Source organism: Chinchilla lanigera, unplaced genomic scaffold (genome assembly GCF_000276665.1).
Source record: "Chinchilla lanigera isolate Chin_1 unplaced genomic scaffold, ChiLan1.0 scaffold00104, whole genome shotgun sequence".
Taxonomy (NCBI): domain Eukaryota; kingdom Metazoa; phylum Chordata; class Mammalia; order Rodentia; family Chinchillidae; genus Chinchilla; species Chinchilla lanigera.
In genome coordinates this window covers 3,053,044-3,081,038 of record NW_004955505.1, presented here as the reverse complement: position 1 = coordinate 3,081,038, position 27,995 = coordinate 3,053,044, and the positions used below count along the sequence as shown (strand labels likewise).

Below are 27,995 nucleotides of genomic sequence, written 5' to 3'. Positions count from 1 at the left end.
GGGGCCGGGAGCCCGCCCCGCTCTTCCTGCGCTGTGACCCCGCGAGCCCCTCGGAGAGGCCGAGGCAGGGCTGCAGAATCACCAGCAGATAAAATTAATCTTAAAAATCGCACTGGTGTCTGGAGCCCTCTGGGCGTTAGGAAGTAGTCAGGTTTTGTGGTTCGGCAGGGTGCTTGCTCGTCCAGTGTGTGTTTGCGACCCAGGCTGGGCGTCAGGCTCTCTGCCTGGTTACGTAGGGTCTCAGAGCGAAGTCATCGTCTTTTCCATGCGCACATGTTGAGCATGTATTTCTGCAGTGACAGACAGACCTGAGTTTCATTTCCTTGCCTGCTGCTTCTTTTTGACTGAAGAGGAATCCTATTAGGATTCAGAGAAAAGCATTTTAGAGGTAACTTGGTATATAGATTTTAGATGCGTTAATTTTTTAATAGTATCTTTGCTTTAGAGCTGAAGGTTTCCCCATCATTTTCCATGAGGTGCATCGCTACATCTTGCTACAAAATGAAAGTGCATGGGGTAAAATTATGAGAAGGAGCTAATGTTTAGAATATTAGAAGATATCAAAGTACTGTAAACCGTGGAACCATAGACCTTCTGTACTTTCGCTTTTGTTGTTTTGCTTTTAAATAGTTAAAGCAATAGAAGTTATTTTTGAAACAGATTTCCTTGGTCTGGTAGTCTCAACTCTGCTTACATACTCCAGTATTTTTCTTTCTCTCCCTTTTTGAGACAGGGTCTTGCTGCGCAGTTTAGGCTGGCCTTGAGCTTATTTTGTAGCCTAGGCTGATCTCAAACTTGCAGCGATCCTCCTGCCTCAGCGTCCCTAGTGCTGGGCTTACAGGTGTGCGCCACCAGACCTAGCTCATACTCCAGTATTTGAACACTTACTGTTTGTAATGCTTGGAGACTCTGAATCATGAAAATATAGTAAATCATGACCAGTATTTTTATCAAGCATAACTTGTTCTGTCTCGATCACATAATAGGAGCTCTATAAATATTTAGAGTGAATATTACTCAGTGTAACTAGATAATATTTACATTAAAAGTAATGTTTCATAAACAGACTTATAGACAGGAAAATATAAATTAAATTTTCATTGCTAATAATTTGCAGGTGTTGTATAGCTGCAGACTAGACACTTTGCCTGTATTTTTAAGAGATTTTCATTGCTTCTTAAGCATGCAGTAGTAAAAGAATGAGCATATTCTATATTGTATCAGCATAAATAGTTTAAAATCAAGAAGGATTCTTCTTACACAAAATAACGTTTCAGTCAGTAAACCTGTGGGTTAGCAAAATAGAAAGGGGTCTGGAAGAAAAGTAAAAACTCATCCATCTGAAAGCCGTTAACCTGTGCTGAGAGAAACTGGTGCGGGCAGTGATAGCTGTGTGCTACCATTGTGCGTTGGACATTTCTCAAGGGATCAGTTTTGACTTGACTTAATGAGGTTTATCTTTGTCGAACTCCTCCTTAAATCCAATCCTTTATTATTCAAGTATGGAAGAAATAAGGGATAGAAACAATTTCTTTTCCGTCATATTTATTTCAGTGTTTTGGGGAAGAAAAAAAAAAACCTCTTCTACTAGATTTGAATACATACTACCACAGTGGTGATGAAGCTATGGCATGTGTGTTTTTCTTTTAGGATAAAAGATGTTAATGTATGATCGTTTTTTCTAAATAAAACCTCAGTATTCAGGTTTAGTTGTAGTGTTGGCGCTTCGTGATAAATAAGTGGGTTTTGGTTTGCAGCTTGGGCACTTGTCTCTACAAGGTTTGCCATCACTGGTACACCACTCTTTGCATTCATGCCAGTTTTACTGTTTGATGTTGTATAACAAATACAGCATACATTTATTTTAAAAACTTTCCTTGTTTATTAGTGCATGTTTAAGTACATAATGATTACTTTCATTGTGGGCTTCTAGTACATGTACATAACACATGGCAATCTTTTTTCTTTTTGGAGGCAGTGTCTCCTTCTGTAATTCAGGCTGTCATTGAACTTATTATGGATGTAGCCCAGGTACTGTAGTTCAAGCTGGTCTTGAATTTACTAGGTATGTAGCGCAGGCTGGCCTCAGATGAACTTGAAGTGATCCTGCCTAAGGCTTTTGAGTCCTGGGATTATGTGCACCACCATATCCGGCTTGTCCAGTCCCATCTTGTTGAACGTCTTAGAAAAGTGATTCTCAGACTCCAATGTGTGTAAGAGTCACTTTGAAAATAACATTTCCTAGATCCCATTCCTAGAGATTTTTGGTAAGTTTGCAGTAAGCATGGTACCATTAGTGATTTTGATCAAAATGGTTCATAGACTCAACTGCAACGTGTAAAAGTGAATCATTGAATTTTATGATGCACAATACTAGAAAAAACAGGAATAATTCAGGGAGCTGTGTCTAAGGGTGGATGGTACAGTACCATGTTGATTTTGGTGGTATTTTTGCTCCAAAACATCAATTCCTAGACAAGCTTTGCCAACTCCTAAATCTTTTGAACCTTGATTTCTTATATTTGCCAGTTAATACTTACTTGGGGGCTGAGGTGTTGCAGGAATTCAAGAGTGAGAATCATGTTTACAGGTATTAGTTACAGTTTTTGTTACTTAGCTAAATATATTGCTTTTTTCCTTCTTTAGCTGAGAACGTCTGTGTGGAAAGAACAGAGAATGGGGAGAGAGAAGGTTGATACTTTTAGACCATGGTATACTTTGCAGGTGGAGAAGGAGATAAGACTTTAAGCAACTTTTGTGACTTAACTTGGAAAATTTAATCACTCTTTAAGTTGAGAACTGGAAGGGGGAGCCCTTCAGGTGCGTAATTCAAACCACCACCTAGAACAGGCCCAGGGTGCAGCTGACATTAACCCAAGCCTCCAGCTTGTGTTGCTGGTAATGTACTTTTCACTTTGCCTTTTGTTTCAGGGATTAGCACACCGTCTTCCGTAGTTTAGACAGATGTAAAAAGGGAAAGCGATTTGGCTTTTAATGACCAACTTGTAAACCAGCCTTTTAAAATCTGACATGAAGAAATTCATAAAACGTGAAATTCACTATTATGAAGTATTCAATTCTGTGGTTTTAGTATATTATATTTACAAGATTGTACAACCATGACCGCTGTCTAATTTTGGAACACGTTCATTACCCCAGAAGGAAACCTCCTTAACCATTAGCAATCACTCCTTCATTTCAGCCTCTCCCAGCCTCAGGCAACCACTAATCTTCTTTCTGTCTCTAGATTTGTCTGTTGTAGACATTTCATAGAAATGAAATTGTACGTGTGGTCTTTTGTATCTAGCTTTATATGTTCAACAGTTTTTTTTTTTTAGGTTCATCCCTATTGTAGTATGTATTAAGTTGAGTATCTTTAATCCAAAAATCTGGTCTAAAATACTCCAGCCAGTGTACACAACTTTTTGAGTGATAGAATGCCACAGTGGAAAATACCATACCTGATCTCATGACAGGGTGTAGTTAAAATGCAGGGGCGCTAAAAGTATTATATAAAATCACCTTCAGGCTATCTGTACAATAAAGTATATATGAAACAAAGGAATTCCATATTTAAGTTAGGATCCCATTCCTCATTCAGTATACACAGATATTCCAAAATCTGAAAAAAATCCTAAAACTGAGACACTTCGTTCAAATCCAGGCATTTGAGGTAAAGGGTATTCAGCCTGCGCTCCGTTCCTTTTTATAGCCAAATAATGTTCCATTGTATGGATTTACCCATTTATTCATTCATCAGTTAATAGGCATTGGTGGTTTCCATTTTTTAGCTATGATGAATAATGTTGCTGTGAACATTTGTGTACAGGTTTTTATGTGAACATATGTTTTCAATATCTTGAGACTGCAAGCCAAATTTCTTGGTCATACAGTAACTTTGAAGTTTTTGGAGAACTGCCCAACTGTTCTTCAACACCTGTTATGTGCTCTAGCAGTGAGTGAGGGTTTGGTTCATGCACATCTTTACCAACATTTGTTACTGTCTTTCCTTTTTTTGTTTGTTTGGTTTTTGAGACAAGGTCTCGTTATGCAGTTCAGGCTGGCCTTGAGCTCACTTTGTGTCCCAGGCTGGTCTCCAACTTGCCGTGATCCTCCTGCCTCAGCCTCCTGAGTGCTGGGATTACAGGCATGTGCCACCATGCCAGGCCTGTCTTTCCTTTTAAATGCTAAATGCTTCGGAAAACAAAGTACCTTTAAACCCCTATCTGAGTTCCTTCTAGGACCAATTTTTTTTTTAATTGTTTGATGCCCTTTCTTTTCTGCCATGAGTACTATCTACTTTTTAGTTCCTCCTGGAATCTTGCATCTTCTAACGTATGCAATGGTCCTGTGCTTGTAAGAGCTGATGGCTTCATTAGGTTTAGCAGTTTGGTTCCAAATACTGATTACATTTTTCATTCTTTGTGATGAATTGTTTTCCTCTGAGAATTTTTAGAGAAACACCTTTCCCGTTTCTTTCAGTTTCTTGTATAACCATAGCTCCTTCCTTTTTAACTTAAAAAAACTGAAATTTACATTGCATAAAATTGACCATTTTTAAAATTTATTTATTTAGTACTGGGAATTGAACTTAGGGCCTTGAGCTTGTCAGGCAGGTGCTGTACCACTGAGCTACATCCCTGGCCCAAGATTAACCATTTTATTTATTTATTTATTTATTTTTGTTGTTTTTGTTTTTTTTCTGGTACCGGGAATTGAACTCATGACCTTGAGCTTGCCAGGCTGGTGCTGTGCCGCTGAGCTAAATCCCCAGCCCCAAGATTAACCATTTTAAAGAGAGAATTAAGTGGCACTTCGCACATTTATAGTGTGAAACCAACATCTTTGTCTAGATCCAAAACATTTTCATTGCAAAAGAAAACTCTACTGATTAAGCAGTCACTCTCGATTTCTCCTTCTGCTACCCCTGGCAACCACTGGTCTGCTTTCTGTCTCTGTGGATTTACTTATTCTGGATATTATATTGTAATGGAATTATACAATATGTGATGAGTTACGTCTGGCTTCTTTCACTTGGTATAACATCATCCTTTTGTGTTGTACATGTATCAGTACTTCATTCCTTTTAATGGCTGCTGAGTAATATTACATTATATATGTAAACCACATTTTTTTTACTTGTGTGTCCACTGATGGCCAGTTGAGTTGTTTCTGTTTTTAACTACTGTGAATAGGGCTGGGGATGTAGCTCAGCAGCACAAGCACTTGCCTAGTAATCACAAGGCCCCGAGTTTGATTTCCAGTGCAAAAAACCGCAAGAAACAAACAAAAAAAAACTACGGTGAATAGTGCCACTGTGAACATTTGTCTTAAAGAATTTATCAGTTTTTGGGGCTGGAGATTTAGCTCAGCAGCACAGTGCCTGCCTGGCAAGCTGAAGGTTGTGAGTTCGATTCCCGGTACCGGCGGAAAAAAAAACAAAAGAAGAGGAAAAAAAAGAATTTATCAGTTTTCTTGGTGTATACCTACGGTTAAAATCACTAGGTCAGTGTAATAGTTCTGTGTTTAACTTTTTGAGAAACGATGAAACCGTTTCACAGCAGATGCACCATTTTACAGTTCCTATCAGCAGCCTGTGAGCGTCCCAACTTTTCTGTATCCTCATCATTAATTGTTTCCTCTGTTTTTCTGGCTATTGTCATCCTGACGGATGTGAAGTGTCATCTCATTGTGGTTTTGTTTTGCCTTTCCCTAGTGACTAACGGTGCTAGCCATCTTTTCATGTGCTTGTTGCAGTTGTCTTTTTATTGTTGAGTTGTAAGAATTTTTTATAGATTCTAGATACTAGATTCTTAATATATGACTTATAAATATTTCTCCCTTTTAGTTTGTTCACTTTCTTGGTAGTGTTGTTTGATGCAAAGATGTTTTTCATTTTGGTAAAGTCCAGTTTATTTTTTTTCTTTCATTGCTTGTGCTTTTAGTGTCCAGTTGAGGATATTGCCAAATCCTAAGCCACGAAGATTTATTATTTTTGGGTTTTCCACTAAGAGTTGTATAGTTGTAGCTTGTACATTTAGGTTTTTGATCCACTTCAGAAAATTTTTTACTGTTACAAGGTAGGGGGTGTAATTTCATCTTTTACACATTCCTACCCGGCTGGTCCATATATTGGAAAGACTGTTCTTCAACGCTGCTGTTGGCACTGTTCTTGCAAATCAGTTGACTTTTGATGTGTGGATTTCTTTTTTTTTTTTTTTTTTTTTTTTGGTTTTTCTCCTGTACCGGGAACCGAACTCACGACCTTGCGCTTGCCAGGCAGGCGCTTTTGCCGCTGAGCTAAATCCCCAGCCCCGATGTGTGTATTTCTTGACTCTCAGTTTCTTCCATATGTCTGTCCTCATGAAAATACCATACTCCCTTGATTACCATAGCTTTTCATCTGTTTTGACACAGGATGAATGAGTCTCCCAGCTTTGCTCTTTACATCATTTTGGTTATTTGGGGCTCCTTACTGTACCACGTGAATTTGAGAATTAGCTTTTCCATTTCGCATTTCTATATTCAGGACTTGGGGTTTTTTTTTTCTTTTCTTTTTCTTTTTTTTAGACAGGGTTTCACTATGCAGTTTGGCTGGCCTTGAGCTCACCGTGTAGCCTGTGTAGCCCAGGCTGGCCTTGAACTCGCAGCAGTCCTTCTACCTCAGCCTCTTCAGTGCTGGGATTACAGGCATGTGCCACCACGCCCTGCAAGATTTGGGGTTTTTGATAAGGATTGTGTTGAGTCTGCAGATTGCTTTGGGGAGTTTTTCCATTTTTACAGTATTAAGTCTGATACAGAATTTTTGGTGGTAATTTTTTTCTTTTAGTACTTTTAGTCATCCTCTGGCTCCCTTGAATTCTGAGGGCCTATCTCTTACACCTGTTGTTGATCTTAGTGAGGCTCTCTTTAGTTTATGATATATTGCTCCTCTGCTGCTTTCTTCCTGCTTTCGGACTTTGTGCCAGCCACACACAGTGTAATAGTTTGACTGTAATTTATCTCTATGTGGATCTGTTCGTGCTTGTTTTACTTGTACTTGGTGGGTTTCTTAGATGTGTAGATTCATGTCACTTCACGCTTTTCTGTTTTTTATGGAAATGAAGTTTGTTTTTATTTATTGGTCCTAAAGATTCAACCTACTACCTTGCGCGTGTGAGCCACATTTTGCATCACTGGTCTACCCGGCCCCATAAAGTGGAGATTTTCAGCAATACTTCTTCAGCTGTTCAGGTTCATGATCCTATCAGGTACTGCATCTCTTATTCTTTTCTTCTGTGAGCCACAGAACACTGGTGTATACTTTACAACCAACAAGAAAAATTCTTCCTTGAGGCTGTTACATTTGCAGCAGTTTTGGAAGTTTGGACTCTGAAGGGTTGATATGTTAATATTATTGTTACGTGTACATTAATATAACTACCTTGATTGTAGCCCAGTGTGGTGGTGCACAGCTATATTCTAAGCACTCTAGAGGCTGAGGCAGGAGGATTGTGAGTTTGTGATCAGTTTGGGCAATACAACAAGTTTAGGACTACCCTAAAAAAAAAGAATGCCCTAAACTGCATAATGACCCTGAAGAACTACATTTTAGCACCTCAATTTAGGAAATGGTTTAAACTTCAGATTTATATATATATAAAAATTTTTTTTTAACTGGGAATTGAACTCAGGACCCTGTGCTTGCCAGGCAGGTGCTGTGCCACTGAGCCATATCCCTGGCCCCAGATTTATATTTTGTCCTATGGTAGAGAGTTTGAGACGTAAGTCAAGAGCATTTAAATTTAACTATCATAAATATCATGTGAGTAATATTTCTAATAGTATGAGAAATATTCAAATGAACAAATACTGAGGAAACCTTTTCTATAAATGTATAATTATTTCAAAATAAATTAAAAAACAGATGCACATCTTTGTCATTATATTAACATTAAAATAAAGAAATAAGAGGCCTGTCTTACACAATGAAAAATAAAAGTTAAAAAGATGAAGCTGGGTGTGATGGTATTATCCTAGCTCTCTGGGAGGCTGAAGCAGGTGGATCAGAAGTTTGAGCCCAGCTTGGAGTATGTAGTGATTTAACAATAACCTGTCTCAAAATAAAAGTTTTAAAACAGATGAGGATGTAGCCCAGTGTGAAGTCTCTGGGTTCAGTCCCTAGTGTGTGTGGTGAGAATTAGCCTTTTAATACAGTCCCAGTAAGAATACTAGCAACATTCCTTACAGATCCAGAGAAGACAACCCTAAAATTCAGATGGAGCCAGAAGAGACACAGAGTAGGAAAATCAATTATGGGCAATAAAAGCAAAGCAGGAGGCATCACAATCCGAGATTTCAAGTTATAAAGTTACAGTGATAAAAACAGCAGGGTACTGACAGAAAAACAGACATGGGGATCAGTGCAACAGAATGAAGGAAGCGGAAACAACCTCACTCACATTCAGCTGTTCAGTCCTCGGCAAAGGGGCCAAAAACACACTTGAAGAAAGATAACCTTTAATAAACAGTGCTGGGAAAAGGGGATATCCACATGCAGAAGATTGAGGCCACATCCATGTATCTCACCATGTACTAAACTAAAATTAAAATGGATCAAAGATCTAAATGTTAAAACAGAAACAATCTGTTAAAAGATAAAATAGGTAAAAATTTTGAAGATATAAGTGTAGTCAAGGACTTTCTGAACAAAACTGCAGTGGCACAAGAGGTAACACCAATACTCAACAAATGGGATCATATCAAATTAAAAAGCTTTTACACAGCAAAGGAAACAACCAACAGAGTGAAGAGGCAACCTACAAAATGGGAAAAAAAGTTTGCCTGCTACTCTCTGGACAGAATATCTAGCTAGAATATCTAAAGAACTAAAAAAAACAAAAAAAACCAAAAACATACCCCCCCCCAACTGAAAAGTGGGCAACTGAAATGAATAGACACTTCTCAGAAGTACCACTGGTGAATAAATACCTAAAAAAACAGCCATTAGAGAAATGGAAATTAAAACAACATCGATATTCCATCATATTCCAGTCAGATAACAACAAATGTTAGCAACACTGTGGGCGAAAAGGAGCTCTTACACATTGTTGGTGAGGGTGTGAACTAGCGCAACCATTACAGAAATCAGTGTGGAGATTCCTCAAAGAACTAAGAATAAAAATTCGGTTTGACCCAGCTATTCCTCTTTTCAGGTATCTTCCTGAAAAAGTTAAACACATCATAGTACAGTGATAATGCATGCGCATGTTTATAACAGCACAGTTTATAACGGCTAAAACTTGCAAATGGCCTGTATGCCCATCAGTAGGTGAATAGATAAAGAAAATGTATTTATATACAGTGGAGTACTCTGCCATAAAGATAAACTCGAGGCATTTATAGATAAACAGATGTACCTTGACACCATTAAATGAAGTAAGTCTTAAATATCGTACAGTTTCTCTTATATGAGAAACCTTCCCCAAAATATAAACAAAAAACAAAATAAAAGATAGATAATAGGAAGTAGGGAGATCTCTTTTGAGTAGATAGGGAAATGGGTGGACGGAGGAGGAAGAGGAGGGGAAGGGGATGGAGAAAAAAGAAAAAAAAAAACATGGAAATAGAGCTTTTGCAGAAGGAAAAGGGACCAAGAGTTGGAAGGAGCAGAAATGGATGGGAGGTGTAGGGGACAAAAAAAAAGAATTAAGATGTGTTATGTACATGTAATCTTTATGTACTGATAAAAACATTTTAGATGAATCAGCCTTGGTTAATGTGGCGTAGTTATAGGGTAGGTTCTTTAGAAATGGCTCACCAAACAAAAGCATCCCGGGTCCTTCTTGCCTTAAACAAAGAATTGAATATTCGAGACAACCCAAAAGTTTATTTGAAAAGAGGGTGGTGAAGGGGCAAGGAAAGAACTAGCTCTGTAGGGTGAATTTGGGCTGAACAAAGAGGAAAGGAGAAGAGCAAAAATAAAAGTACACCTTGAGTCTGCGAGTCATGATGGTGGGCTCCTCGTGAGTCTTTTATGCTGTCCATATCTCGTGGGAGCCCACAAGGAGTTCCACATACGGGTCCAGAGTATTATTTGGCACTGCCCTGGCGTCTTACGATTGACAGTTCCTGCTTATTTCCCCAGCTAGCTTTGCCACGCCCTGTCTCCTGTATCAGCATGAATGAGCAGTTAAAATTCTTCACCCTCAACTGATGCTAGTTGCCATGGATAGAGCTAACAGTATAACAAAACCTTTTCAGTGAAAGGGCACACCTCAAAATAGAATTCAAGACCCTATAAATCCTACTACAGTACAATTGGGAAGAAGCTAGAGACCAGACACACAAATCTTTAGCTCCTAAGTGTTGTACAGGATATTGATCCAACTTTGGGAGTATTTGGAGTGTTCCTTGGGACACTCCATGGAATTCTATTTTTAGAGCAAGCCTTGGCCACCCTCTCTGCTTCTCCTCCAAGGAGGCCCATAGTACAGGCTTCACAGCCCTAGAAAAAATGTCCTGAATAAGTATAACAAACTAATGACTGTGAAAACAGGAAAAAAATGTTATGGCCCTCTTCAGTCTTTGTCCAAAGTAATATGAAATGAAATTGAAATCTTACCTGAATTGCTTATAGCCTTCTGCAGCAAACTTCCCTCTAGAGTTGGACACTTATGATCAAAGATAATGTTTATGGAAGGGAGAGCAGATAAAGGAGTTGGTATACAACCGAAATCCAAGCCGGTGGCTCCACCAGATGTCTCCTGTGGGTGTGGGACAGAAAGGGGAAATACTTTCACCTCTATTATTACCTCTTCAATGTGGGATGGCGTGTCATATTGAAGGTTACAATTATTTTAAAATACTGAAAATATCAAAGAAATACAATGAATACAAGAATGTGAACATTCTTACACCTATTTCCAAATTAAGAAATAAAACATTATTACTAAGTTAAATGACTGTCTTTCCCAGAGAGAGAATCACTTTCTTAAGTTTGGGGCTTATCATGCCCATGACTTATATTATACGTACAATATATGTACAGATGATGTAAACAATATACAATATTGTTTTGCATGACTTTAAACCTGAGACGGGGCCAGGGATGTAGCTCAGTGGCACAGGCACCTGCCTGGCAAGCGCAAGGTCCTGAGTTTGAGTCCCAGTACCAAAAAACTCCCAAACAAACCTGAGATAATTGATGTCAAGTACTAAATACTTTTCTTCAATGTTTTATCCACTATTACTATGTATGTGTAGTTTATATATGTATATCCACTCGTGTTCTTCCCCTTACAGTGCTTTATAATGGATACAGGAATATATCACAATTTACGCTGGTGCTGAGGAACATTAGTGTGTTAGTTACCCTTTGTTTGCTGTGACAGTTTCAATAATCACAGGAACTCTGAACATTCCTATGTCTCATTGTTCCTTTATGGTATCTTGTGCTTTTTATTGTATCCCATTGATTACTAGTGACTTAGAGCATCTTACCATGATTCTTGACCCTTTGTGGGTCTGTTGTGAGTTTCTGTTCCTATTTTTTGCAATATTTTCTATCAGGTTATTCATATTTTATTTATTGAAGGGGTTACAAATTGTGGTTACTAATGTTTTTCTTTGCTAGAATTAAACGCAGGGCCTTGGACATGCTAAACATGTGCTGTACCATAGCTACTAGTTCACTGTCAGTTACATGGATCACGTTTTCCCAAAATTTCTTCTATGGAGGAAAGATATTTTAACCTTGATAGCTATGGTAGTTGAATTACTAGTCTTGTCTCTTCTGTTTTGTGCATTTTGTGTATTGTTCAAGAAATTTTTTTATTTTTTTTGTAGTGCTGGGGATCATACCCAGGGCCTGTGCATTCTAAGCAAGCATGTACCACTGAGCTACATACCAGCCCCTTTATTTATTTATTTTTTATTTTTATTTTTTGGTTTTTCTCCGGTACCAGGAACCGAACTCATGACCTTGCGCTTGCCAGGCAGGCGCTTTGCCGCTGAGCTAAATCCCCAGCCCTAGCCCCTTTTTTTTTTTAAGACAGTGTTTTGCTGTTGCCCAAGGTGGCCTTGAACTCCTAAACTCAAGTTACCCTCTTGCTTCAGCTTCCTAAGTACAGTAGCTGGGAATACAACCACTGTGCTTGGCTTAATTTTGTTTTTGTAACAGCTTTATTGAGGTACAATACATATCATAAAATTTACCTGTGTAAAATATAGTGTTTAATGGTTTCTGTCATACTTATGTAGTTGTACCGCCATCACCATAAATCAATTTTAAAATGTGTCATCATCTCAGAAGGAAATCTGTATCCATTAACAATCAGTACCTACGCTCCTTCATCCCCAGCCATCTAATCTACCTTCTATCTTCATACTTGCCTATTCTGGGCAGTTCATATAAACAGGAGCAGGTGATATATGATCTTTGTGGCTGATTTCTTTCATTTAATGTAAAGTTTTTAAGACTATGCATGTTGTAGCATGTGTCAGTACCTTATTTACAAAATATAACTTATATAAGACTAAACATTAGTGTCAGTATTTTTAGGTGAGTTAAATGTCCATACTAGGGACTCTGGGCAGATGGCAACAGTGGTACAACTTGCTAAATACCTTTATGATGTTCCCATGAAAGCAGAATAAATAGGGTAAGAAAACCAAAAACGCATGGACCTCAGGTCTAAGAAAATTAGTTGACTGTGTTTCTCCATATACCCTCAAATACCAGCAGGTTGGGGACAAACCATGAACAACTCCAAGGCCTGTATGTTATCATCAGTATTAGAAGCAGAAGGAAGCAATGGAACAGCTGATGAATCTGAAAAATTGAAAAAATAGCCAAAGGCTATTAGAAATCTTGGAGGGCCACTTTAAGAATACTAGCTGAGATTGGGAAGAGTGTTACACATGTCTGTAATGGGTGAGTGTTGAAAGATGTTTATTGTAAAGTCTGAAAGAACTGGAGCCCCTTCCCAGATCTTTAAAAACTAACCAACTAAAGCTTCCTTTCAGGGCCAGTCATCACAGGGAGAAGGAACTGAAAATTCGGTTAAGTATCCCTAAAGAGTATAAACAAAGGAAAGAGAATGTCCACATAAATGTCTGGAGTGATGAGCAGAGCCAGGAGACCTTAAAAACAAAGAAACTATACTTTTAAACTGTGAAAACTACAGAAGAACTTCAGGGTTTTTGTTGGTGGTGGTGAGGCTGAGGATCAACGTGGGGCCTCAAACTAACTAGGCAAACATCCTAGCACTGAGCTACATCCGCAGCCCCAAGAGGGAGTATTAGAGTGTGAAGTTAAAGAATTCATTCAGAGCCAGTCCCTTTTAAAAATTAGTAATATATCATGAGTGTCTTCAAATTTCATGCAAAGTTTTTAGAGAAAAGCAAGACCCCTGTAGATAATGCAAACACTCCTGAAAGACATGCCCATAAAACATGAAAACCATGAGATATTAAGACAAAAGATATAATGATAAGGCATTTCAAGAAACTGATTTGCATAAGAGAAATGTCAAAATTAGGGAGAATTCAGTAGAGTGTTAGAAGTAAAATTTATTTTAGAAATGAAAGCAAATAAGGATTGTGAGCAGACAACCTTACCAGGCAGTACTGTAGGAGAGAAAAAACATTAAAAGGAGAAAGACATTAAAATCAAAAACACATAAGAGAGAGGGAAGAAAATGGCAGAGTAGAGACTAGCAGCAAAATACCGGCTCTGTAAGACCTAGAATCCAGACATCTGGAAAACAGCAGCTTCGTGAAGAGAAAGAAGAAGTAGATTTTTGGGAAACAGGAGGGTGCTGACAGGAAAATGGGAACTGCAGGGAAGCTGGAAAAACAGTAGTACAATGCAGAAAAAAAGAAAAAGCAATTGGGAAAGGAACCCTGTCTCCCAAGGAGCTGGACCTGTCTCCTGTGACACAAGGTAAGCCTAGCGAGGCTCAGCAGCTCCGCAGAGAAACATCAAACCAGCCTGGAAACGCTAGCCTCCAGAAAAGCCCATGGCTGTTGTAAACTGCAGAAGCAGCAGAGGGTTTTACACTGAAAGTGACTGGACAGAGTTGGGTAAGAAATCTATTTAAGAGTGCTTAATCAGGAGTCACTTTGGGAAGGGGTCAGTTGTTTAAGACTGAGCTGTAGACTAACTATGGAACAACCATACTTCAGAGTTTCCAGTGTCACCCTGCTACAGTGACGGGGTGTGAGACGGCAACAGTATGCAGTTGCAGAAAGGACACAGGTGAGACAGACCCCTCTGAAAAGTTTAACCTCAGGCTGGGAAGTTCGTAGGGGTCGCACCCTCCGTGTTGAGAACCCAGGCTGATCATGTGTCGCTTTTGGCTGGGATTGAAAGTGCTGGCCCTAAGCCCAGTGGACTGCTGACAGCCCCCTCCCCATCTGCTGCCTACATCCCAAACAGCTCAGTGGTCTCTTTGCTTTCCCCATTTGTCAGTGTAAGTAGCGACATGCCTTCACTTGGATAGTTGCCACAGCCTGGGGTGCATGCACAGAGGGGCCTCTGGAGCAGGGAGGGCACCACGCAAAGCCACAGGCTGCAAAGGTAGGTGGAGAGAGCCATGACTTGGGGTGATCAGAGTAACACAGAAACTAGGAGCAGCTGGAGTGACTGAAACTCTAGGGCAGGCGCCACTGACCAGCTATGCGCAGCAGGAGAGGTGGGGCGGGATTCGGCATTCACACACAGAAACGTGAGAGTGGAAACAAACTCGGTCTTGGTAGTGACTCACAATCCCTTTTCCATGTCTGGTGGATTCTAACACTATATATCCTGGAAAGAAACCACTCATTTAAAAACATGGAGGAAGCTTTTTGGACTCAGTTCTTCTTCTGCAACTGGATTTTGGGTTTTTGTTTCTCTTTTGTCTTAGTTTGCCTTTATTTTTTGGTCTTTTTTGGTACTTTAATTCTATTAATTTTCTTTTACTCTTAATAGTATCCTTTGTCTCATTTTTCTCTCATCTTCTCTTTATTTTTCAAGTTTTACTTCTTTCGTATTCTCGTCTCCACACCTTCCATCTTTACAAGTATTACTATTTTTTATTTTTTTTACTAGTATTACTGTTAAGCTTTACTAATTTTTAAATATTTAGTCCATGCTATTATTAAATTTTTTTATTTTGTTTTTTGAGACAAGGTCTTGCTATGTAGTTCAGGCTGGCCTGGACTCACTATGTAGTTCAGACTGGCCTTGAACTTGTGGTGACCCTCCCGCCTCAGCCTCCCAAGTACTGAGATTACAGATACGTGCCACCATGGCCAGCTAGTGAATTATTTTCCACTGTTAATGGTGACATAGTTGCATTTAGTAGATGTTAACTGTATGTCAATATTTGGTTTGTCATGTCTAATTATAGATCTCTTCTATTGCTATGTGTTTTACAGTGGTAGCTTTTATTGATTCTTATGGTATGTCAATATTTAATTTGCTCTTAACTCTATTGCCGATTTTGTTGCTATTACCAGGGTGGCATAGTTGTTGCCATTAATTGGTTTTTACTGTATGCCAGTATCTGGATTGTCTTCGTGTCATCAACAATACTGGTGGTTCATTTCCAGAGCGCTGGATGCTGGGCCAGTTATGCTGCATCCTCCCTTCCTCAGATTAATGGAGGTGGTTGGATTTTGGGACAGAGGCAGAGACCTCTAATTAGCCATGACCAGAGTGCATGCATCACTGGAAATCAGATACCAAAGGGATCTCCATACCAGCAACAGTTTTTCTACTATAATCGCTCCACAAACCTCAGTGCACATACACAAACCTAATAGAAACATGAGAAGACAAAGCAAGAAATAAATGTAACACATAAACAGAACCAAGGACAAAAACCACATCAATCATCTTAATTGACAAAGAAAAAGCCTTTCGCAAAATCCAACATCCATTCATGACAAAAATCCTGAAAAAAATAGGTACAGGAGGACCTTTGCTCAATCTGGTAAAAGCCATGTGTGACAAACCAGTGGCCAACATCGTATTAACTGGGGAGAAACTGAAAGCCGACCCTTTAAAATCAGGAACAAGACAAGGATGTTAGCTATCACCATTACTGTTCAATTACTGTGCAATTTAATTCTTGAAACATTAGCCAGAGCACGCATACAAGAGAAAGGAATAAAAGGGATATGTATAGGAAAGGAAGAAATCAAATCATTATTTCCAGATGCCATACTCCTCTACATAGATTCCTAATCAAATTCAACACTGTAGCAGAACACAAAGTCAACACACTAAAATTGGTATCATTCCTATGTACTAATAATAAACTGATTGAAAAAGGAATTAGGAAACGTTACCTTTCACAATAGCATCAAGAAAAAATACTTAGAAATTAACCTAACCAGAGAAGTGAAAGACCTCTATAGTGAAAACTACAGTACTCTAAATTAAGAGATCAAAGAGGACATTAGGAAAATGGGAAGATAGCCCTTGTTCCTGGGTAGGCAGAACTAACATCGTCAAAATAAATGGCCATACTTTCAAAACTGACATACAGATTTACTGCAGTCCCAATCAAAATACCAATAGCATACCCACAGAGAAATGCAGTCCTAGAGAAAGTAGTCCTGAAATTCATATGGAACCAGAAGAGACCCAAAATAGCAAAAGCAGTCCTGGGCAACCGTAGCAAGGCAGGAGGCATCATAATCCCAGACTTCAAGTTATAGTATAAAGATAAATTATAAAAACAGTGTAGTACTGGAAAACAAAGAGACATGGATTGGTGGAACAGAGTAGAGGATGCAGAAACAACTCCAGCATATTCACAACCTGATCTTTGACAAAAGGACCAAAAACTTATGCTGGAGGAAAGATAACCTCTGTAACAGATGGTGCTGGGAAAACTGGCTATCCACTTGCAGAAGAGTGAATGTAGACGCATATCTCTTCCAAAGTACTAAACTAAAATGAAAATAGATCAAAGATCTAAATGTTAAAACAGAAACACTTAGTCTGTTGAAAGATAAAATAGATACAGCTTTGGAAGACATACAAGTGAGACAAGGACTTTATGAAAATAACCCTCGTCACACAAGATACAATACCAAGAGCCAACAAATGGGATCATATTGAATTACAAAGCTTCTGCACAACAAAGGAAACAACCAACAGAACAGAGACAGCCTATCGATTGGGGGAAAAAATTACCAGCTATTCCTTGCACAGAGGACTAATATCTAGAATTTGTAAAATTTTAAAAAAAAATTATACCTCCCTCAAAGTTAAAGACTGCATCAGAAAAAAAAAAGAGCAATTGAAATGAACAGATACTTCTCTGAAAAAAGAAATATGGCCAATAAATACATGCAAAAATGTTCAGTGTCTCTGGCCATTAGAGAAATGCAAATTAAAACAATACTTAGATTCTAGTTTACTCCAGAAAGAATGGCAATCATCAAAAAATCGGTAACAACAAATTCTGGCGAGGCTGCGGGGGGAAAGATGATGATGGTAGTAATGTAAACTAGTACAGCCATATAATCAGTGTGCAGATTGCTCAGGAAACTAAAGCTAGAAATTCCATTAGATTCATCCTATACCTTCCTGGGTATCTTCCTGAAAGAGTCAAAGGCATCATATTACAGTGATAAATGCGTACTGATGGTTATAGCAGCACAATTTGCTATAGCTGAATCTTAGAAGTGGCCTATATGTCCATCTGCAGATGAATGAATAAAGAAAATGTGGTATTTGTAGACAATGGAATACTACTCTGTGATAAAGAAGGATAAGCTTGAGTCATTTATAGGAAAATGGATGCACCTTGAGACCATAATGTTAAGTAAAATACTAAGCTTACTAATACTAATGTTAAGTAAACACATAAGCTTAAATATTACATGGTTTCTTTCATATGAGAAACCCAAAATATACATAAACAGCAAAATAAAAGGTAGGTAATAGGAAATAGTGGGATAGATTTTTTCCATATGAGAAGGGGACCAACAGATGGGCAGAGGGAGTAAGGAGAGGAGACTGACAGAAAAAGTAAATAGAATTACAAACAGTGAATTTTATTTTTAGAAATTGGCATCTTGGAAACAAGCAAAGGAGCCGATAGCTAAAGTAGGAGTTCTCGAAGACGACCATAGCTGAGGAGCAGGACAGGTAGTAAATTTATGGTTTAACACAGTTTTAGTGAGTTAAAAAGACTTAGAACTGTTCTGAAAGAGCACAGCAGTCACTGAGAACACAGATGCAGAAGACCAGTACGAGGCATAATATAGAGAATTACTAGACTTTCAAGGAATAATAAAAATCTTTGAGACATGCAGGCAGGTCACAGAGCCCCTTGTAAGTGAAAGAATGTCAGATTACCTTCCTAGTTTTCAACAGTAACCTAGTGAGAAATGTAATTTTATGTAACCAGACTGATTTTTGAGTATGAGTGACAGTTACCAATATTGTAGGAATTGAAGAATATTGTTTGCATTAGATCCTCCAAGCATCAACTAGAGAACAAGTTTTAGAGAATCAGAATAACTTGAGCTGCGTTACTGAAGCACTTGTGGGGACTGGAGTGCTTCCTGCGTGTGCATGAGGCTCTCAGGCACTGCAGAAAATAGAAAAAAGAAAAGGAAAAGACAACAGGACTGGTGGTTTACATTATGCATAAATTAAACCAGAAAAAAATGAGGTTTAAAAGGAAAAAGTACCATCTGTAAAGAGGAGAATGGAGGGATCGTATTCAAAACATCTTAAATATTTTCAGCAATTATGTTGATGGTGGCGTCATCGTTCTTTGAAGAATCTGTATTGCTGGGCATGGTGGCGCACCACCTATAATCCCAGTACTTGGGGAGGCTGAGGCAGGATTGTGTTGAGTTCGAGACCAGCCTGGGCTACAAAGTGAGTTCAAGGCCAGCCTGAACTGCATAGCAACTATCTCAAAACAGACAAAAAAAAAAAAAAAAACAAAAAACACCAAAATTTAAGAATCTGTGTTATATGAAATAAAAAGCAAGTATGGTAAATATTCTTAATTAATAACAAACTTTATAATTGAGAACTGCAATTCTTGGTATGGAAGAAAGGAATGATGGGAATTTATGTTTGTATGGGGGTGGGCAAAAGTGTTAGTAACTCAGAAATAAACTAAACATTCAGTTTAAGGAGTTTTGTTTCGTTTTGTTTTAAAAAACAGATAAACGTTTTTCTTTCTGGGAAGGATGAAACAGTCATAAGAAATTAACAGTATAAAAGCGATTAAAAAGAAAAATCAATAAGACAGTTGACCAATGAAGTCAACTACTAGTCAGTTGGAAAACCTGGTCGGAAAAAAGAGCGTATGGACAAAATAAGGAATAAGAAAAACTAACAAATTCTAAGAATATTATTAGCAGTTATACCCCTCCATTTGAAAATAAACAATTATATAATTTTTTTTTGTGGGCAGGTTTTGTCATATCAAGCATATAAAAAATGAAATTTTCATGTTTAAATTATTGTAGAGGACAGCAATTAAGTGATGGAAAATCCCTGATTTTACTGAGTGAGATTTAGTAAGCCTGGAAACAAAGCTTAGGAGTACCACAAATTCCATTTGACCCTCCAGATCCAGTCAGCGTTCTGAATGGGCCCTATGTCCTCCGGCCTCCGGTTAGGTTAGGAAGTGAGGAGCCTCAGCAGGACTTGGGGAGAAGGGAGACTCACTCTCCTGCCTCATACTTATGTGTGTAGGAGCCTGGGGCTGGCCGTGGCTCTGTTCTGGAAGTTGTGATCCTTTCAGTGGTAGAGCTTCCCTCTTTTTTCACTCATCTGAGTTACTGTACTATCCCTTGTTATTTCCCTAAGCTTCACCTACGGTTTTCTTAATAGTCCTTTGGTCAGTCCTTTGGTCACTTTTTAAATTAGCTTAATTTATGTAGGCTCTATTGGTTCCTATTTCTAATTGAACTGGTGAAATTAAGATCTTTGCACTTGGAGAAAATTAAGATGTCTTAGTTTTGATGATGAAAAAAAATAATAGTGCAGGAAAAATATTTTATATAGAAAAATATATTACAGAAAAATGGTATCTTTAGAAATATTTAAAATGATTACTAGACATTATGCCCATTTAAAAGGTATATGGAGCTTTATATGTTATTTTATTATTTACTGTGTGTTAAATATTAGTACTCTTACCTATTTCAAATTTCCTGAGTATGATCATTATATTGTAGTTATACAGAAGAATGCCTTTGGTCTTAGGAGATACATGCCACAGTATTTAGATGTGAAATGTCATGATATCTGTTAATAACTCTCAACTGGGCTGGCAAAAGAAAAGTATGTGTGTATGTGTAAGTAGAAACATAAAAGAAATGTGTCAAAATGTTAATGGTGAATCTGTGTTAAGGTATATGAGTATTTAATGTCAACTAATCATGCAACCTTTTGGTAGCATTCAAATTTGCAAAGTAGCTGGAAGTGGGGCACACACCTGTAATCCCAGCACTTGGGAGGCTGAGGCAGGAGGATTGCCACAAGTTTGTAGCAAAATGAGACTATGTCTCCAAAAACCAAAATAGTAAAATAAATAAAGTAAAATAAATTTTCCAAATAAAGAGTTGGAAGAGGCATTCAAAATAAAAAATATATTATGGATAAAGAGCTTTATTATAGAATACAAAGAAACGTAACACAAAAGCATTTAAACAAGCATTTGAATAGAAAACCTTTTTAAAAAGAATGCTTGACCTCAGTAATAAAGGAATGCAATATTTTTGTTTTGTTTTTATTTTGTGTAGTTTTTTTGTTTTTTGGTACTGGGAGTTGAACTTAGGACCTTGCTCTTGCCAGGCAGGCGCTTGTGCTGCTGAGCTATATCCTCAGCTGTATTTTGAGTTTTGAGACAGGATCTCACTCTAGGCTGCCCTTGAATTTACTGTGTAACTCAGGCTGGCCTTGAACACCTGAGTCCTTGGATTACAGGCATGTGGCATCACACCTGCCAGGAATGCAAATTTAAATGAGCTGTCTCTGTGTATCAAAGCAGCAGAGATTAAGGAAGTGATAATACCCAGTGTTGATGGAAGTGCAGCACCCTGACCAGACTCCTAGCAGGCTGTTAGAGCTACAGCTTGGTGCCGTCCTGTGTGCGGCACGGTGGTGTGCGTGTGTGCTTATCATCTGTACACCAGTAATTACCGCAGTCTAATCTAATGAGGCAATGGGTAAGGTTACATGCAGAAGCATGTGCACTGCAGCATTTTTAATATTAGAAAGAGCATTTAAATGCCTTACATACGTTGAGGTTTGAATTCACAGTAGAATGCTATTTAATTATTAAGCATGCAAGTTGCTAATATATTGATGAAGAACAATATCCTTGATCACTACATTAAAATAACAAGTTAGAAAAAAATATATGTGACTTTAAATGATTCCCATTTAAAGTAAAATAGCTACATATTATAGGCATGGTCTTATATATACCAATATCATGTAGGTTTTAAAACCTAGTTGGGAAAGTATTTTAAAAGGTTGGGAGAGTGGGCCTTTTTTGTTGTTGTTTTTTGGCTTTATTGTGTGTTTTTGGATTTTTTTTTAAAAGAGAAGTATCATAATAAATATAACTAAATTTCATGTTAACAGTCTACTACTTTTTAATAATAATTTCTTTGTACGGTGATTTGTTGTTACCGTCTGTTAATGTAAGAAAACCCTGTGAAGAAGCTCACTTTGCTCTCATGCGTTGTGTTTGCAGAGCAGTGGGAAGAGCTCAGTGCTAGAAAGCCTGGTGGGGAGGGACCTGCTTCCCAGAGGCACTGGCATTGTCACCCGGAGGCCTCTCATTCTGCAGCTGGTCCATGTTTCGCCAGAAGACAAGCGAAAAACATCAGGAGAAGAAAATGGTAAATTTCTGAACTGGGCACAAGAGTTATTTAAAAATGCTGTTCTAAAATGTTTGTTCTATTCTAAAACAAGATATGAATTGATTAGACAAGTAGGAATTAGTGGCAGTAGCAAAATCAAGTCCTGTGAAGAGTAGTTTGCATCTTTCTTAAAGTGTAATTTTTGTTGTTTTGAAAGGCCATGAATAAAGTTGTTAAGAATAGTCCCTTTTGAATAACTCAGTTTTGTAAATTACTGTTAATGCTATTTAGTGGAGGGTCTGTTGAGACACTTAGTAAATAGTTACCAATTGTTTTATTTTTTTTATTTTTAATTCTTTTTTTTTTTTGAGGGGGTCTCACCATGTAGCCCAGGCTGGCCTGATACTTGTGGTGGTCCTCCTTGGCCTCCCAAGTGCTGGGACTACAGGCATGCACCAACACTCCCAGCGTTGCTAATTATTTTAAAGGAAAAAACTGCATCTTTTGGAATGAGTTAAAGTCCCCCTCCTTCTCTAGTTTCCCAGTTTTAACCTCAACGGTTTTGGCTTTTTACTTCTTAGTTTTTTTGAGACAGGGTCTTGCTATGTAGCTCAGGCTGGCCTTGAATCTCATGGTGATCCTTCTGCCTTAGCCCTGGCTTTTTACCTTGATTGAGAATTTTTAAGCCATCTAGATTCTAGTTGAAAGGTTTTATTTTAAGTGAAATGAAGAGGACCGGCTCTTAGCTCAGCCTTGTTACCCTGCCTCCTCTTTTCTCGTTTCTATAGAATTTTCTCGTTCTATAGAACTACCATGTACCTGCTATTCCTTTGTCCCTCAATCTAAGAGAAATAGCAAGGGCTATGTTTACAGCATGAGTTATAATTGTTAAGTTGTTATTTTTTACTTTTCCTCATGCTGAGGTTTACCTCTGTAGTACACTCTATTTTAACTTTGGAAGATCCTTTCCTCCACGGTCAAGGATTAGTTGCCGGCTAAACTGAAGTTATTTCAGTAATATATGAATATTAAACATGGAGTATGAAAAATTAGGAAATATACATTGTTCCATACAGATTTTTTTTAAAAAGAAAATTAAGCTGAAAATATTAAACAAAATGTTCTCTATGTCTATTAGTAGCTTTTAAGTTGCTTAGTAAATGCGTATCCTGTATTAGTTACACTTAGTCAAATATGAAGTGTTTGATGACAGTAATATATTTAATGTTCCTGTTTAGTTCAGCGTTTGGCTTGAACTTTTCATGCTTGTAAAATAGCTCTCATTATTAAGAACCTTTTGCAGTATGGTACCATGTCTGTTTCTTTTCTGGAAAGATACTTTCAGTGCAGTTTCATTGCATATCTTATGTTCAGATTTAAGGCAGGATGACAGTATTGACAAAAAGGATATTGCTTTAATTTCTGTATCTGATTTTTTTTAATCATAGCGGCTATTAGTGTTGATTCTTTTTTATTTTAAAATGGGGAACAGAACTATCATGTGCATATACCGTGACTCTACATTAATCACTGGAGCAAGTTAAAGAAGTTGTAGATTGTAACAAAATATTTTTAGATAGTCGGGGTGTATAGGAACCTTCCTTATGCTACAGATCTTCTTGATATGTTGTTAATCATTTTCCATTTCTGTAGTATTTCTTTATTATTGGAATTCTAAACCTGAATTTAGTCATTCTTGACTAACCAGTGGTTGGTTCAGTCTCAGATATATAGAATAACATATTTTAAATTTCATCCCTACCCATTTCATCAAATTTACCAACAAGAAACTGTATTATGTTAGATCTTTTTAACTTTCTAATTTTCTTCAGTCAGTTTGAATGGTAAATGAAATTCTGTTTCTTAGAAACTATTTGCAGATGATGGGTAGAGTTGCCTTACATAAAGCTTTGCCTGTTAGGAAAAGATGTCCATTCTGTCATAGATATGTGAGCTCCTTGGTATTCTGCTTATGTGTGTGTGTTGTGTTTTGTTGGTGTCTCTTCGTGATGGGTAATCAGTCTGCCTGTCTTTTCCTCTGTATGTATTTTTCCCTAAGCTTAGTGCTTATTTTATTTTTATGTGTGTGTATATGCCCCATACCCTTAAAATGACAACTCAGCTACCTGCTACACAAAATAAATTTCATAAATTTACGTATTAGTTTTCATGTTTTATTCTAGAATAGTTTTTTTTTATATCTTTTTGGACAGGGTCGTGCTCTGCAGTTCAGGGTGACCTTGAACTCACTGTGTAGCCCAGGCTAGCCTCAAATTTGAAGCAGTCCTCCCAGCTCAGCCTCCCAAGTGCTGGGGTTACAGGCGTGTACCACCATGCCTGGCTCTAACATAGTTCTTTAGCTTCTCATCAGAGCCTTTTTCTCTTTGGGATAAGCAATTGCAGCTTATCATAAAATTATTTTAACTCAGAAAAAACTAGAAATTACAAAGTAGAACGTACAGTTTAGTTAGAAGAATATGAACTACCAGACAGCTTGACAGAGAGAATGCAACAAAATAAGCAGACAGAAAACCTTTAAGAAGTCTCACACTGACTATTTTGTACAGGGATTTATAAAACCTCTGAGGGCTTTGTTAGGTAACAAAGGACTAAGTTATCAATAATATGTGAAGAACAGTGTATCCTAAGATGACATTAGGACTGTGATCCATTTAGATCAAATCTGGTTGAAATAAAATATTTTGGGATTTAATATGTATAGTTTATCAGGGAAATTTATTTGCAAGAGATCCTTCATTCTGCCAACTCCGTGGTATAATTGAGGTATCAACATGTAGATTTGTGGTATTCTCAACTTGCACCCCCCCACTTCTGCCAATGTAAACGACTTTTCTGATGAGTTCTTGTTGAAAACAAACTATATTTTAGAGTGGGATGGTTACTTTGAATTCCATGATTACTTGTGTCTTGGTAAAAAATAAATCAAGCTTTAGAATTCTTTCTGGACAAAAATCCTAACGGGCCATAACTGAGTAAAAGCCAAAGTTGTGTTTTGTGTTATACTTCTGAGGAGTGTCAGTGGAAACTTGAAAAATTCTGATTCATTTTGGGGAAGGAAAGCTTTTTAACTAAAGCAAAAGCTTTTTGTTTTCTTTTAAAAATACAAATATGTGCTTTCTACAGTAATATTTGAGAATCTTGGTGTGGTTTGGATCTTTACTCGCACTTAGTTAAGTTACCCGTTTGTAAAAGCCATCAGTTGCCCCCCAAAAGGCAATAAAGAATGAAAGGGAAAAAGAGAGGACGGGAGCTGTGATGCGAGCAGTGGACACCGTGTGAACCGAGGCCCAGAAAGTGAGCAGTTAGCTTTCTGTGGTGTTCTGTTAAATTCAACATAAATTTCAAAGAAAATATAAAGCGCAAATCTTGGCTGCTAGGATAAATACTTGCATATACTTACTCTTTCAAGGTTTTGAAAGATGTGCTCAGTATACTGTATGTTTTTTTTTTTTTTAAATCAGACAATGTATCCTTTCCCACAGTGGGCTAGCAGTTATTTCAGGCACATCTTTGAGTAGATTAATTTTAATCCATTTAGAATTAGAAACAATGGTGAGATAATTGTAGTGGAAAAAATTTAAAATACTAAAATTAGTTATGGCACACAATATGCTTTGCTTATATTACTTAAAAACGTACATCTTTCTAATTTGATTTTAAAAAGGTTTTGATTTTTAAAAAAGGTTAAAATTGTAGGGCTAAGCACTAAACTTATCATTCTATGCTGTTTCTCTTTAACTACAGACCCTGCTACATGGAAAAACTCAAGACACCTTTCTAAAGGTTTCCTTTATCCGTTTGCTTTCGGCCCTTTCTCTATTATGCCTGCATGTGTGCTTCTGTACTTTGACAGGCTGTGTGCATTTTTTCCTTCGTTTTTATTTGCCTCTCCACTTTGGTTGCAGGTTTTAGTGGTCCTTGTTACCCTTCTGGCATTGCATCAACGTGCAGGCTTTTTTGGTGGTGAATGTAATTTATTTTATTTTTATTTTTATTGTTAAAAAAATGTGCTTGTGAAGCTAGGCCTCTTTTATGATCAGGTGAATTGAAAACAGCCCTTTGGTATGTAGTACTTGCCTTTTTGAGTTCTGTTCACCTAGATTACTGCAGTCCTCCAATGAGACTTCTTGGACGAAGGTACTAAGCTGCCCGTAGGTGAGCATTTTACTTGGAAAAAGGATCCAGTTTTATTTACTCTCCTTCTACCCAAGACATTGTCCATCTTTTCCTTGGTAAATATTTATATGACAGTCATAGTCACTTTTATTTCAGGTGGCTGATACGCATTAGTCAATGCACTTAATCATTAAGATACTTAGAATTTTTTGAATTTTATAAAAGCAGAATAGCTGTGCTCGGGAAAGGTTAAGTTACATTACCTTCACAATTAAACATTTCTAATTTCTCTGGGAAAAAACTTGCTTTTCAAATTTTAGATGTGTACACAGCGCAGACAGTGAATGTATTTTCCTTTTTTCTTGTTTAGCAAGTGCAAGGAGGAACAGGCCTGTGATGAGAAATGAATGAATGGAGAGTCTAATCCATGTGGTGCAGACAGTGGAGTTTCGTTTTGGAATTATTTTCCTCCTCTATTTTATTTCTTTCTTGTCTTCAAATCTGTGGGAAAACGTAGTCTTAGCCTTTGGGGGAAATTATCTTAAAACTATACATTCTGAAATAGCTAGCACCCTACTACTGAGAGGGTTCTTCAAAGGAACAGCAAATTGGGACTTTATAGATAACCAGTAAGAAAACACACTTAACAAACACCTCAGATGTTACCTGTTTGATTCATATATTGCAAGTTTTTACCTTGAGTGTTACATATCTGTCATATATGCTTTCTGCATTACCCAATGGGATTCCTAGTTTTCCTTCTTAGCCTTAATTTAATTCATCAGGTAAACTTCTTCAGTGTATAAGATGTTTAAACAGCGTATGATTTACTCCAGTATAATCATACAGATTTCAAATTTGGGAAGCCCTAGGTGCAACTCTATCTGAAGTGAGTCATGTTCTTGAAATACAAAATTCAGTTTTTATAACGTGAAATTATAATTTAGCAGATCTTAGAACATTTGTTAATTTATAGTTGATCACAAATAGGAGCAAATAACATTTTATTGTCTTGCTTTTTTGAATTCTTAGCTAACCATAAAAGTAATTCCCATAAATTAGTTTTTCTTTTTCTAGGGGTAGAAGCAGAAGAATGGGGTAAATTTCTTCACACCAAAAATAAGGTAATCACACAAGAATATAATGAAGATATAACATGTTGAAAATATTTTGTACAAGTAGTAATTGCCGTTGTTAATTTGTTGTTACTCTAAAGAAGCTATTCCTTGTAAAATAGTTTCTTTCTCAATAATATTTCTAACCGCAGTAGCTTATTTGGTAAACTTTAAATTGAACTTGATTCTTTGTAACTTGGAGAGTTTTAATTGTAGTGAGGTCAGGCAACTTCCAAACAGAGCTCATGGAAACTGAGTCCTTGGCTTAGAACAGTGTATGTGTACATTAGAGTGTGCTTGCTCTTTCTCTGAAGGAAATGTATAAACACGCTTGAAATCTGCCACACGCACTCCGCTGTAAGAACTTTGATCTTATTTTGAATGTCATGCTTTATGTTTTAATAATTTTTAGCTCTACACAGATTTTGATGAAATTCGACAAGAAATTGAAAATGAGACAGAAAGAATTTCAGGAAATAATAAGGTAGGCATCTTTTATACCTGGAAAAGTATAAATACTAGTGAATATATCATTGAGGGTTTTCTTTATAATGTATAAGGAGCATTATAAATTCATAATGTTGGTCTTTGTCACATATTTTTTCATAAATATAAAAACTGCTTTAAACCCCTTTGTCTTAAGAGCTTTTATATGTCAAATATCTCATATGTTTATTCTTGATCTTATGTATAGTACATTCCACATTATAATTATTCTGCTTAATACTGCTATACTGAGTTATTCTTTTCTGATGAATTGATTATATTCCTAACTCCGGGAACATTATATAACTTGGGAGATGTATGTACTGTACTTTGTTTTTTTTTTTTTTAATTTTTATTTTTTGGTTTTTCTCCGGTACCGGGAACCGAACTCACGACCTTGCGCTTGCCAGGCAGGCGCTTTGCCGCTGAGCTAAA

General features: G+C 37.4%; 1 protein-coding gene across 10 annotated transcripts in view; it reads left to right on the top strand.

Moving 5' to 3' along the window:
* Positions 1–27,995, top strand: part of Dnm1l (dynamin 1-like) — a 55,750-nt gene that overhangs the window by 453 nt on the left and 27,302 nt on the right. For 4 of the 10 annotated variants that reach the window (XM_005407113.2, XM_005407112.2, XM_005407118.2 and 1 more), the window contains exons 2-5: positions 21,714–21,861; positions 25,588–25,626; positions 27,037–27,083; positions 27,487–27,558. In XM_005407113.2, coding sequence (XP_005407170.1) covers positions 21,714–21,861; positions 25,588–25,626; positions 27,037–27,083; positions 27,487–27,558 — 306 coding nt within the window. Of the gene's footprint in view, positions 1–21,713; positions 21,862–25,587; positions 25,627–27,021; positions 27,084–27,486; positions 27,559–27,995 lie in introns of those variants that run through there. The other 6 variants (XM_005407121.2, XM_005407119.2, XM_005407116.2 and 3 more) reach the window with 3 other exon arrangements.